Source organism: Corvus kubaryi, unplaced genomic scaffold (genome assembly GCF_017639235.1).
Source record: "Corvus kubaryi isolate FWS band 111438036 unplaced genomic scaffold, C.kubaryi_AGA036_p1.0 134, whole genome shotgun sequence".
Classification (NCBI taxonomy): Eukaryota; Metazoa; Chordata; class Aves; order Passeriformes; family Corvidae; genus Corvus; species Corvus kubaryi.
In genome coordinates, this window is record NW_024580668.1 from 12,947,746 (window position 1) to 12,961,496 (window position 13,751).

A 13,751-nucleotide genomic window follows, 5' to 3' on the forward strand; every position below is an offset into this window, starting at 1 on the left:
GACTTGTGCCCAGTCACTTCCCTCAGATGATCCTGAACTCTGGCAGTGGGAGGGACTCTGCTCTCCCAACCTCCACCTAGAAGTTCAGGGACTTGAGAGATGCCTTTATATTTTGTTTTGTTCTTATCTCAGCATGTAAAGTTTACTTTTATTTTTCCCAATCTTCTCTTCCCCAGGGGAGAAAGGAGGAAGAGGCAGGGGATGAGCAAGTGGCTGTGTGGTGTTTAGTTGCCAGCTGGCGTTAAACCACAATGGTGGAGACCCAGAATTGTGCACACAAACTGTTTGAGCAGCCCATGCCGGGGTCTCTTGGTTTGAAAGACAGGTGTCTGCCAAGGAAGGTGGGAACCTCCTTTGGAATGGAGAGTATGAAGGGGCTTTCAGGCAGAGCTACGGGAGAAGGAGCAGCAGCTCTTTGCTGGTGTGTGTGTGGGTGCCAAGGCACACAAACAGCAGCGCCGGCAGCACCAACGAGCAGCAGCAGAGCCCAGGGCCGGCCTCTCCCGGCCGCAGGCCCTTTCCCCTCGGTGCAGCTCCGCTCGCGGCCGCCAGGGGCGCTGGTGGCTCCCGGCCGGGCAGGGCGGCTGCGGGGATTCCCCCGCGCCTGCAGGGGGCGCTGTGGCGCCAGCTCAGAGACCACACAGCAATGGCGGCCGGGCTGAATGGCGACCATGGGCTGCAGCAGGAACCTCTGAGCAGCGGCTGGAACGGCAGGGCGGGCTCACCCCGGGCAGCAAGCAAGAGGGAGCAGAAACTCCGCAGCTGTAGCAGGGGGCACGGGGTGTGCCGGCAGGCAGGGGGTGTGGTTTAGAGTGCAGCAAAAAAGCCCAGAGCAGCGGCAGAAAGCAGCGGAGCTGGGCAGACGCAGCCGGGCTCCTCCTCCGCAGCTGCCGCATGCAGCCAGGGAAATGCAGCCTCTGGGAAGGGTGGGGTGTCAGGGTCTTTTCCCCTGAGGCACCTGAACAGTTGGCGAGGGTCCTTTCCAGTGAGGCAGGGTGCCAATAATGGCTGCTCTCACAAGCAAAGGCTCACCCATGGCAGGAGAAACAGGGCAGGGCTGGGCTCCAGCAGCGGCAGCAGTGAATTCCCCCCCAAGCCGCAGCTCAACCGTCCTCCGAAGCCGAGGGACCAAGAGAGTGAGGAGCTGCACCCAGCTCCCTTTTCCCAGCTCAATTCTTGCGGTATCTCTGCCCCTCCAAGAGAAACCCTCAGGTAAGAGAGTAGCCAGCTGCACCCTTCCCATGGAAACTTCTTTTATCTCTCCTAAGTATTGGTCATTACTGTTTCTTAGCGAGAGATGGGACAAAATTCCATGAGAGGAAGAAACAAAAGGAAAAATCCCAAATGCCAGCACAGGGCTTACCCAAAGGGGGGTAGTGGGAGCAACCCCTTTTCCTACAGGAACTCACTGCCCTGCTTTGCTGCAGGCTCGGTCTTTGGTGGCTCCTCATCCTGGAACTTCCCACTAACAGCCACAGCCATCCCAGATGCCTTCCTTAGGGCCACAGGAGCAATGTACCCTGGTAGTGAGGATGGTGGCAACTGACCACACGGCATGGCCAGTGGATGGAGGGCAGTGTTGGTTCCTGTTCAGCTCTTGCCCACCACATTTCCAACTGTGTCTGCACTTGTAGCTCCCTCATGACAAGAAATACGGTGCTAAACTGAAGCAAGTCCCAGGGACCCCCAAGGTGGAAAGGGTCTGGTGCACATGGCTTGTAAGATGGGGCTATGGGAGCTTGGCTTGCCCATCCTGGAGACAAGGGGACTCAGGTGGCTCTGGCAGCAGCATTGTGTGGGTGGTTGTCAAGAGGGGACCACACTGGCCTGCATCAGTCACAGCCTGTGTGCAGTCAGCAGGTGACATGTTGTGATCTCATGGCTCTGGTTGCTGATGCGTGCAGTGTAACATGTAGAGGCTTTGCTGAGGTGAGTGAGTGATGCTGTGAGGCATAGCCCCAGTGCAGTGCAGATTCACCCCAGGCTCTTGCACAGCATCACTGTGGGTAGCTTAAAGATGAACAGACCAGCATCAGGATCAGCAGCTCTGTGCTGAGGCAGATGGGGGACTGAAAGTGCCCTCCGAAACTGTCATGCTCATCCCTCAGGCCTTCACCTTCTCCTCTGTCATGAGGAAAATGATCAGCATTGCATTTGTATCTTTGCTTACTAGTGCTCTGCCTTACCTACCATTGTCCCAGGCTCATCTGTGTTCCACTGTACCCAGAGAAACCTCAGCTTCCCCCTACCCTGCTGGTTCCATCATTTGGCATCAGTCATACAGCTGTGCCACAAAAGCTGCATGGCTCAGCTCTGGGTCAGGCTGGCTGGCTCCATCAGTTTCAGTCAGTCCTTGAAGCCAGTCTGGTTCATGTAACATCATCCACTAGTCAAGCAATGCCTAAAGCAAAGCCCAGAGGCATCAGCCCACAGACAGCCCAAGCAGGCCGGGGTGCCCAAGCAGTTGGTTGTGTCAAAACACACAGCACTTCTGAAGGTCGGAAGTGAAAGGACAGCAGAATGGGGGGGACAAAGCAAAGACCCAGTTTCATCTCCCACGTGAAGAGGAGGGAACAAGACAGCAGCATTTCCCTTCAGAGACCTTTGAGAAGCTGCAGGTATTAGAAAGCAGGCCATGCAGATCCCAGCTGAATGGATAAACACAACTCTAAGAATGAGCAGGGCTGCTGGGTGCCCCTGGGGAGAGACTCCAGTTGTTACTTACCTTTATATACAACTGGGAGTTAAGGGCAGAGTGGAGGAACAGAGAACAGCAAAGAACTGTCTAAAAAAGAGTAAGAGAGATGCTGGAAGTGGTCAAACCTTGAAGATAATATCACATGGGAAGCACAAAGTGCAGCCCGGTGAAGGACTTGGGGATGCTGGTGGATGAGAAGATGGACATGTCCTGGCCTTGTGTCCTGGGCTGATCCCCCAGCGTGGGCAGCAGGAGAGGGGGGAATTCTGCCCCTCTGCCCCACTCAGGGGAGACCCCACCTGCAGAGCTGCCTCCAGCCCTGGGGTCCCAGCACAGGACAGACGTGGAGCTGTTGGAGCACATCTGCTATTCCTTTACCACCTCCCACAGGGAGCAGCCTCAGCTGGGCTGACCTGCAGCCACTGATGCACAGCCCCATCACCTGCAGCACCCATCCCACAGGGAGGTGGATGGAAGAGGACCTTCCCTCAGGGACTGGAGTTTAAATAGCATGAGGCTGGTGCAAGGGGCAACATTCATGGCTGCTCCAGCTGCCAGGTCCAGCAGGGCAGCTGTTCTCACCTACACTCTGCTGGGAGCCGTGCTCCAGCTGGCTTCCAACATTTTCCTGCAGCGCTCTGTTGGATCTGTCCCTCACACCAGCTCCTTTCCTGGACAGAGGATTCCCTGCAGGTGTAGGACATAAACAGTCAGCTGCCACTCAGGCAAGCCCTGAGTTTTTTCAGTGCCTAAACCCTTCTCTGGTGGGCGATGCAAAGGAAGTAAGAGTGAGCCAAGAAGCAGGGAGACACTGACCAGCCAAATGACCATCAGGCCCTGCCTTTGGGGGCAGAACAAGTCTGACACAGTGCCCAGGACGAGCCATGATTTCCTGCACTGCTCAAAGCTTCCCTTAAAAGCAAATGCCTCCACCTCAAGTTTTTGTTCCCATATGAGGAAGCTTAGTCAAAGGACAAGAGACTCTACACAGGTCGGGCAAGGACAACCATGTTTCCTGTGTCACTATCTAGTGCTCTGTTCTCTAAACCAATCTTTCCCCTTTGTCCCAGCCCCTCAATCCCAACCAGCTGCTTTTCCACAACTTGGACTAACCAGCTCAGAAGCCTGGGCAGGCACATACACACCAGTGAACATGGGGAACACACATCACACTTGATACAGCAGAGACATTAACACAGATAAATGAGATGGGAACAGAACATTCCTACAAGACACAACTTGAATTTATGTTTATTTTATATATATATTTTTATATATATATATATATATATACCTTTGTATAGATTAAACTGGGGGGGATTTTATCATATACATTTTTTTGGTATAATACATGAGAAACAGGGACAGGAACATAGCAAATATAAATCAGTACATTCCTTCAGTGAACTCCTTGACACACTGAGACTGAAAAATTGCATGCAATGGGGAGACAGAGAGAAGGGAAATCAATTTTATTAGGAAAAAAAAAGAAACAAGATAACCTAGGTACAACTGTCAACAGAGGAGCCGCACTATAGATAGCAAACCTGTATAAATTAAAAGAAAATTCCACTCTGACATCTACTATGCTTTAAAGTGCAACGAAGCCTGATTTATTTACCTACAGAATACAGGAAAGTTTCCCCCCCTCTCCCCATTCCAATCTATCCCTAAAAAAAAGAAAACAAACAAACCCAAACAAACAAACCAATAAAATAAATCTAAAGGATATACATTATCCACAGTCCTACAGAGACGCCTACATCTACTCAGTAGCACCAAGAATCTGATATGGGTGTAATTAAAATCAATTAAAACTCGGGAGCAATGGTAACATCTGTTTGCTGCTTCTGCAGACCTCCTGCCCTTTATGAGTGCCCAGGGGAGAGGCAGCTCTCCCTGTGCTGGGGTGATGGTGGCCCAGCAGGTCTGGCAGCAGCACAGCACACACAGCACAACGAGAGCAGCGCAGGGACACGGGGACAGGGGGCTGAGGCCCTGCGCGGGGGCTGCACGGCTGGGTGGGGGTGTCACACACCTGGGCGGGCGCCTGGGGGAGCGGGACTGACCTACACAGAGGGAAAGGGTTGTGTGAGTCCAACGCGCGCCACGAGCCTCTTTGGTGACAGGGTGATGGGAAGGGGAGGGAGGGAGGGAGGGAGGAAGAGGAAGGGGGTCAGCACAGCCCCCCTCTTGGAAGCCTCTGGCTGTGTTGTCTTCTGAGGCCAGGGGCCTCTGTGCCACAGTTCATCTGTCTCCACGTGCCACCTCTCAGCAGCCCTCAGAAGCCAAAGGTCTCCTGGGAAGCATAGACCATGTAGAGGAAGCCATCCTCATCCTTCTCCTGCTCGTAGATCTCCGAGATCGGAGTAGACACGCTGACCATGCTGTGCTGGTTCACCAGCAGGAAGAACGCCTGGGTGGGATTCAGCTGCAAGCGGCGCCTGTGGGGGCAAGGGCAGGAGAGGCAGGGTCAGCCCACCTGGGGTGGGTGCCCTGAAAGCCAGTTCCACCTCCCCAGCAATGCTATTCCCTTGGGGCCAGGCCTGCACAGCCAGGACCTCCTCCCACAGCTCAGGACATGGTATCCGTGAATCCAGCTGAGCTGCTTGAGGCTCCAAGGCCTCCTGAGTCAGGAGGGCAAAGCCCCCTTCTCCAAGTGCTGCTGGCAAGGGGAAAGCAGGGGGGCCTCTTCCCTCTGAGCTGAAGACTAAAAAGAGGGGACAGGACCCCTTCATTGCTCATGAGTGTCCCTTTGAGGGAGAGACCCCAGACCTTCACAAGGTGCTAAGAATCTGCCCTCCCTTGGCCCCCCACAACAGTCTGTACCACCCACAAGGATGCTATGGCTGCCACATCCCCATCCCTGCCCTCAGCAGCTCCTCTGCCTCACTCTCACCCCACCACCCTGCAGTGAGTGGCCTGTGGGTGAGGACAGGCTCACAACATGCCAGCTGAGGCCATCCCACTCACCGGATTATTTTGACCAATTCACTCATGTTGACGTGGTCTGGGACAAGGAACTTGGTCTTGTCCAGCACTGGCAGCTGTTTCTCCCCTTTGTAGCGTTCGATGATGACCTGGGGAGAAAGTCAAGGGTAGGATTAGTTGTGTTCATAGTGCCCCACAAGCTGGTCCCAAGGTCACATATAAATCCAACTAGCAATGGGTAGAAAAGCTGAGGTAAGGCCCCACCTTGTTTCACCCTCACAGGAAACAAAACAAACAAGGACATGAGCAGTGACTACCAGGCTGGCTGCAGGTGGCTCTTCATCAGTCACCTGTGCCCGAGCCAGGCAGTGAAGAGCGTCCAAAACAATGAACTAAAGCACCAAGTGCTCTGGCTGGCTGACAAACAGTAGGCACCACTGGACTGATGTAGATTCTTGTCCTCTGGCATGCAGGAGATCTGAAGAGGAGTGAAGTATTTTAACATCACGTTCAGACTGACCAAACCCACGGGTTTTGATGGCTTGAGCTACAGACTGAGCTCATGGTGCAGTTTCCTTCCCCTTTCCTTCCTGCTGCCATTCAGCATCCCTCTGCCTGCTCAGGAACAGCTGTGGATATTTCCAGGCAAGCGGCTTTTAGAAGTCCCAGCGAAGCCACTCAGGCATTCCTTCAGAAAGGGGGCGTTTGGATTGCACCAGTCCTGCTCCTTATGTTAACAGTCAGACACACTGACTCCAAGAAGGATCAGAAACCCAGGGCCACTCCTCCCATGTGCCAGCCCAGCTGTGCACTGAGCTTCCCAGGCACTCATGCATGGTGTCACCACGAGGACAGCCCAGCCGGTTCTCCTCTGCCAGACATCTTGCTTGGAAAAGCTCTTACCATCCCTACATTCTGAAATGGCTGAATGATGATTTCTGATCCATTTTCCTGGTATTAGAATTAACAATTTTCTTCTATGAAACTGTTTGCCAACAGCTGCAATTGCTGTTCTAAACCAGCCTGGAAAGGTACCTTTTGTATTCTGAGAAACAGGGTAGCAGGCAGTTAAAATAGGGAATATACTTTTAAGTAAAATGAATATAAGTGAAGAATATACAGCTTAATATGTTCCCATTACAATGATGCTCTCTCACATCTTTCCAGCACCTTGTTTTCTCCACAGAGAGACTCTTGGATAATCATCAGCCCATCATCCTCTCCCACCTGAGATTAAACATTATTTTTCACTGTAAGGCAAGGAATTGCCATAATTTATTTTCCCAGGTCCTTTCCAAAAATACTCAAGAGACTGTAAAATGGCTTTTGGCAGCAGAGGGATGGAGCAGCATGCAGAGAGGAGGATCCCCAGGAGATGGCTCTGTGGAGCCAGAAGGACCAGGGAACCTCTGGGAACACGGATTTCCCTTTCCTTTGATCCCTTGTTGACACATCAGCCTCTGGAAGCAGCAGCGATGGAACTCCAGCCAGCCTCCGCCAAAGGCAGATCAGACACCCTGGCTGGGACACTGCGGAGTCACCAGTGAGCTGGGAATGTCTGAGGAGGCCGTGGGGCTGATGTGACAGGGCTGCAGGCAGTTCCCGGAGGAGGGAGGGGTGTGAAGTGCCTTGCTGGGAGCTCTGCACCAAAACGGCCTCTGCAGAGCCCACCCTGGACAAATCTCACCCAAGGGGAACCCAACGCCTGGGCAAGCAGCATGTGAACACCAGGTATTGTCCCTTCGGCCTCTTTTGCAAGATGAGGATCTGATTAAAGAACCGTTTTCTGCAACAGACTAAACTATGCATTGGGACATCCCCCACCAACCTGTTAATGGCCCTTCATCCCTCCAAGGAGGGCACAGGGAGGACAAGATGAGCAGAACCATCCTACTGCATTTAACTTGAGTCTTACATGGACAGGTGAGTTGTTAGGGACCGAGTCCGGAGAGCTGGCCAGATAAATGACACGTACACCGATACGATTAAGCGTCGTTCTCCCTTTATTGTTCAACTATGCCAACTTATATCTACTTCTGCAAAGATTCACCCCTAGTCCCTCTAGACAGCCTCTAATCAGTGGGGGAGCCGACCAGTGGATACCTTGCCAAGGACTCTCAGGGCTGCCTGCAGCCAGGTGCTTTCCAGGCCTGCCTGCAGCCAGGGGCCTGTTCAGGGGCTTTTCCTCAGCAACCCTGGGTTGTCCAATCTTTCCAGGGGTATCATATGCCCTTGTTCCATAAGGAATCCCTCTACAGTGAGTATTTTGGCTGTGGGGAGAGGAATAGTCTTGAGGAGCTGAACACTCACAGCAGCCACATACAGGGATGCTGCTGTGGCCACTGGGAAACACACGGGCAACAGTGGGCTCTTCAGCTTTTTGGATTGCACGAAGGAGCAGCTACACAGCAGCTGTTTGTGCATCCACCTTTACCTGCAGAGAGGGCCCTGCACACCTGGGCAATGCCTCATTTCTCACAAGAGCAGGCCTGTGTCTCTCACTACCAGCCAGTTCCATGCCCAAAAGAAAAACCTTTAGATTAATCCAAGAATGGGATGTGATGGCTGTCCTGGCTCTTAGAGCAGCAGCTGCCTTGTGCCCTGAGCAGACACAGAGCCTCTCATGTAGAACAAGTCCAAGAGTTTCTGTTCCCAGAACACGAGCTGCTATTTGGGTAACCCAGCTATGAGAACAGGTGGCCAATGGACAAAACGTTCTTGTCTAGCTCTGGAGGGAAAAGCATGATCAAATGCTAAAGTTACATCCCTGTGGCCACAGGGCGGGTGTACACAGCCACCTCCCATCCCATATCCTCTTCCAAGCTGCTGCCTTGAGCCAGGGGGTTCCTCAGCATGGGACACCTGCTCTTGCAGAGGGAACCCACCACAGATCTCTGCAGAAATCACATGAGTAGGCACAGGTGGGGAGGGGAAATGCTTAGGGCAGAACCTGGAGTCCTGGTCCCGCTGCAAGGGGGGCTTGGACAGTGTTTATAAACACAACCTTTGTTCTGGGGCCAGTCTGGAGAGGTGGAAAGGGAGTTTGGTAGGGAATATGGCTGGATGTGGCGGTCAACAGAGGCAAGGTCCAACCAGGAGTGAGGCTAAGAATGTATTCCCAGTAGGCACAGAGGCTCAAATGTGTATATGTAACACCTCCCTGACATCCATGGCCAGGAACAGAGACTGACACAGACACACACAGGACTCACATGAGCACAGTCTGTACCAGCCTCTGGCAGAGCAGGGTGCAGAACAGACACTGTAGCCCTCAGTCAAAAAGGTGTTGATCCCTGCTCTGGTGTTGATCCATCCAGAGTGGTGTCAGCCCTGGACACTGGATCTGTAACTCCCCAGAACAGCCCTCCCAGGAACCCAGAGAAGGTTCTCCCTTCCTCTGAGTCCACAATTTGGGTTTCCATCCACCCCTGTGCCATCATGTGGGATCTCCCACCTGCCATTGCCTCTCCATGCTCCTCTGTGGGTTCTCAGATGAACCCAACAGAGCCCTCTCTGCATGGCCCAAATGCCCCCTCAGCCCTCCCTACCAGCACAAGGGGTGGCCCTGCCTTCACCTCCCTCTAAGCCCATGGCTCACCATGCCTGCCTGAATTTAGCACTGCAGGGCTTTGGGAAATGGTTTGCTACTGTTGCTGCCCAGCACAAGCTGTTCCCCAGCAATTTCAGGCTCTCTCAGAGTTCAGTCATCTCCAGAAAGATTCCTGAGGCTGAGAGCAGGCAGGGACAGTGCCCGGGGGCACAGACTCCCTGTCCTCCTACGGGACAGAAGATGATTTCTAAAACATCTATTGAGGCTGTGGATGGAGGTTCCAGTGAAAAGGCTGGAAGTTCTCTGCTTGTTCTGACTGCCCAAGGAGGCACCACCCTGCAAGGAGCAGCTGGAGGTTTCTTCCCAACAGAGGTGAGTGTGAGCAGCACCTACTGCCAACACAACCATCTCACCTTCTCAGCAAGAGCTGCATGTGCCTGTGGTCAGCACTTTCTACCAGGGAAGAGCAGGCTGCTCTGGGAAATGCAGAGACAGCAAAGGAGCCCCTGGCATGAGGTGGACAGGGAACCTGGCTCATGCCTATGTCCTTATTACATGTGCCAGTGTGGCATCCTGGGATGTGACTTCCCTTCAAACACAAGCAGAGAACTCCATGCCTCAGGCAGGGTTCAGGTTACCTCCTGTGTTATCTCTGGTGAGCTCAGACAGCCATCATGGCCCTCTCTCCATGCAGACACACATGTACATGTGGCTCTGTCCCTTCCTCAGCCTTCCCTGCAAGCACACTCATGGAAACAGGAGAGACATGCCCTTCCCTGGGCACACAGCCAGGCCATGCCCTCTGCAAATCCTCCTGGCCCCCTCTCAAAGTAAAAGGGACTCGCCCAAGGACTCTGGCTGGAAACTGGAGATGCAGGAGGGCAGCAGGTGCCGTGCAGCTTTGCCGTGGTTTCTGCCAGCAGTAAGGGTGCAACCTTGGATCTCCCTAACTCCCCTGGGCTGGGGGCTCAAACCCCTCTGCTAATTCCAAGCGCCTCTCCAGGGAAGCCAGTCCCTTGGAAAACACAGCTCCTGCCTTTCACAGATGACCAAGACCTTCCTACAGCCGATGAGCCTGCAGTGCTTGGACCTATGACAGTGCCCACACCACACTTCTCCTGCACAAGGCTCTGATCACTGCCCAGCACTGAAACCTGCAGGAGCTCTGCCCTGGGAGTGAGGAGAGACAGCACCAAAGTGGTGCTGAGGTCTAATCAGGACCATGCCTTTAGAGACACCAGTGACACAAAGACGGCTGGACCCCACAAGGCCTTCATGACCCTTCTCACCTCTTGGTTATTTTTACCCTTCCAGCAAAACTTGCATTGTGGTGTTGACCCCAACACAAAGAGCACTACAGCCATGGGAGCTACCCCACCATGTCTCAGTAATGCTGTAAAACTCTGCCTGTGGATACACAGCTCTGGCTCCTTCTGTCCTTTCCCCAAGCAACACACATCTATGTACAGGCACTTAATTTATGCACATGTGTGTGTTTCATGTACAACTGATTTCTAGCCTGGCCTTACTGCCAGAGCCTGAATGCACTGCAATTAGCTCTGCCACAGCTCTGGAGAAATGCAGAACCAGTCTAATGCCATTAAAGCCACGTTAAAAGCAGAGGTCAATCAATGTGTTGATGACCTGGAGTACTGGTACCCAGGGTGCTGTGAGGGGCAGGCCCTGCTCTGCTGAGCTGGCAACACGTGAACACCACAGTGGTGGGAGAAGAGAAAGTGAAAGAATTCTTCTGGCTAGAAGACATTGTGCTATAACCAAAACAAGAGTGAGGCAGGAGTGGACTAAGATGGGCCAAGAGCAGTTTGAGACATTCAGTCTTGAAGGCCAAATACTGATAGTCTGCAATTTTAAGACAAGGTTGATGTTCATCCAACACTGAGAAGGAGCTGAACTAGGAATCCTGTCTTTTTGGTCACAGATGCTATGATATTGCAAATAGTAAATCGAGCAAGCCCCAAGTACATAATTTCATAGAATCGTGGAATGGTTTGGGTTGGAAGGAACCTTAAAGGTGAGCAGGACCACCTTCAACTAGACCAGGCTGCTCCAAGCCTCATCCAGCCTGGTCTTGAATGCTTCCAGGGGTGGGATGTCCCTCTAAGTTCTCCATCTTCTCAGGAAGAGAAGCAAATACTTAGGCAGGAACTCAAAAGCACACTCACAGCCAAAGAGCAACTCAGCATATTAGGTGTAACATGGGCAGGAAGAACTGCAAGTTCATGGTGTCTCACCTGTGCCTGTCAACCACAGGTGCTGGGAAAGCACAGAACAGGTATGAATGATCCTAACAGAGCCTCTGCGCTTTCAATGCAGCAAAGATCATGCCGCACGTATTTCTCTGGGCAGAGAGAAATCCTTACCAGGTTATCCACGAAAAATCAAGTAGCTAGTACAGCCAAAAAAGCCATTTCAGAGTTTTCTCCTGCTGCACTAGCTTGGAAATAGATTTGAGATCATATCAGTCCCCTGCCTCTAGGGCAGCACGGAACTTTAGAGCCAGATTGTCCTTTGCATGCCAGAGAACGTGTCTGCTATTGAGCAGCTGGCACACACAAGGCACTGGAGGCTTATGGGGACCATCCTGTGTTGATTCCAGGGAGCAGAGTTTTGCAAGCTCCATGGAGGCCACCCAGGAGCACAGAGGGGTCCTGAGAACAAAGTCTAACACGGAAGAGCAAGAACAATCACTTACCGGGATTTTGTTTGGATGCTGCTCTCGGATCTGCTGAACTTCTTTACAACGATCCGCTGGAGAGAAAGAAGTAAAGACATGAAGTTAGAAACACCTGTGTGTGGTAGGGCAGGCAGAACTGAGGTACCCACCCTGCAAGCCACAGCCCTGATCCAGAGAGAGAGACATTTCCCAAGGAATGCACCTTCTGCTCACCAGGCCTTTTCTGATCATGGTCTGCCAGATGTCAGCTTCAGTGACCAACCTTTCATGGCTTCCTACTGCCCCAACCATCTCCCCCAGGCTGGAACACACCACTCTGCCTGGTAAAACCAGGCAGCACACACCTGGAAATCAGGAGAGTGAAAGGAGACCATAAAGATAACAAAACTAACCTAAATCCACCCTAAGCAAATGCAGCTCCTGGCCATGGGTGCAGGGCAGCAGCACAGCTTTGGGGGCTGAGCTCTGCAAGTTCAGGCTCTTTGTGTCTCCTGGATGTTCCCCCAAGGAGACAATTCTCCAGCTGGGGCTGGGTTTTAGCCATTTCCTTCTGCCTGTTGTGCACATCCAAGCACTATCTGGCACAGTGCCTGGTTCCACAAGAGATGCACCTTGCCAAGGAGGACTCCTTCCCTAGCACAGATCTACAGGATAGCTACAACACCTTTTGGCCTGACACAAAGTATTTCTAAGCCTGGATACAGGAAGAAAACCTTAAGCAAGGAGATGACCCACGTACAAAAAGACTTTTCTTGCAGTTGTTCTCACACTTTCTAACCCATTTTCCTCTAGAGTTTATGTTTACTGACACACACAACAGGCAGCACACAAAGCTTGTGCACTCCTCCAGTTTACAGGAGAATTCCCATACCCTTCACTGCTTTACCAGTCAGCTCTCCGCTTTCCACAACGCAAAGCAGCAGAAAGGAGAGGAAGAAGCAGTACCAGAGCCAGGTACAGCTCTGTGCATGCTCCTCCTGGGACACTACAGACCTGCACTCCTCCTGGAACTGCCATTACTCTGGGAAGTGCTTCACAGCCTACAATGGCCCATCTGAAATGCCCAGAAACTAAGTCAGGGGGTGAAGGTCAGTGACTAAGCGCTGCCTAGAAAAGTGAGACCTGAGTATTGCAGGATCTGTCACGGGATCATCCTGCCACACCCAGCATGGCACCAGCTCCAGCCCGACTCCCCTCACCAGCTTACACAGCCAGCCCCAGTTTCTCATGGCCCACTGGGATAACGGAAGGCAGGATAAGTGCATGTGTTTGAGTGTTTTCTCCCCACAAATGTTGAGAATTTCTCCTCTGAGCACTCAATAAAACCTTACAGTTTATATGTTGAATTTAGCTAGATATGACTTTGGGAAGAAACTGGAGTTTCTTTAAAGGCCACAAGACTACAAAATCACCACATCATAGAAGGTTTTGAGCACCATTTCTGCCTCCTCTAAGAGGAAAATATCACTCTGCTAGGAATTGTTAGACCTTTTATTTGGTAGGACTCCATCGGCGAGCAACACAGAGCAAGATTATGTGGATTTCATGAAAAATTCAGGCATATTTGTTTTGAGTTTTATGACTGAAGATGCAGCTCCTCTTGTTTCCTTTCCGCCCAATCCAGTGTTAAGGGATCCAGAGTCATCCTTGCGATACAGACAGTTTTCCCCTGAGATACCAATCAGCCAGGGAGTCACACAGACATCAGCACCACATGTGACACTGGTACAGAGACACCTCCCCGGGAATGCTGAAGGACACAGTGACAGCAGCACCCAGCCCACAGCACCCAGCTGAAGCAGAAGCACCTGCCCCCTCCCACAGAGCCCCGTTCCCATGTGTTCGCTGTGTCCAGGATGGAGCATCCAAAAGGCTGG

General features: G+C 52.4%; 1 protein-coding gene across 1 annotated transcript; it reads right to left on the reverse strand.

The window, feature by feature from the left end:
* Nucleotides 1-4,155: 4,155 nt before the first annotated feature.
* MAP1LC3A (microtubule associated protein 1 light chain 3 alpha) lies at nt 4,156-11,973 on the reverse strand (the record flags this gene model as incomplete). The annotated part of the gene is made up of 3 exons (XM_042051057.1): nt 4,156-5,142; nt 5,672-5,778; nt 11,893-11,973. Coding segments are annotated over 3 exons (351 nt in total), but the record flags the coding sequence as incomplete, so codon positions are not given.
* Between the last annotated feature and the right edge of the window lie 1,778 nt (nt 11,974-13,751).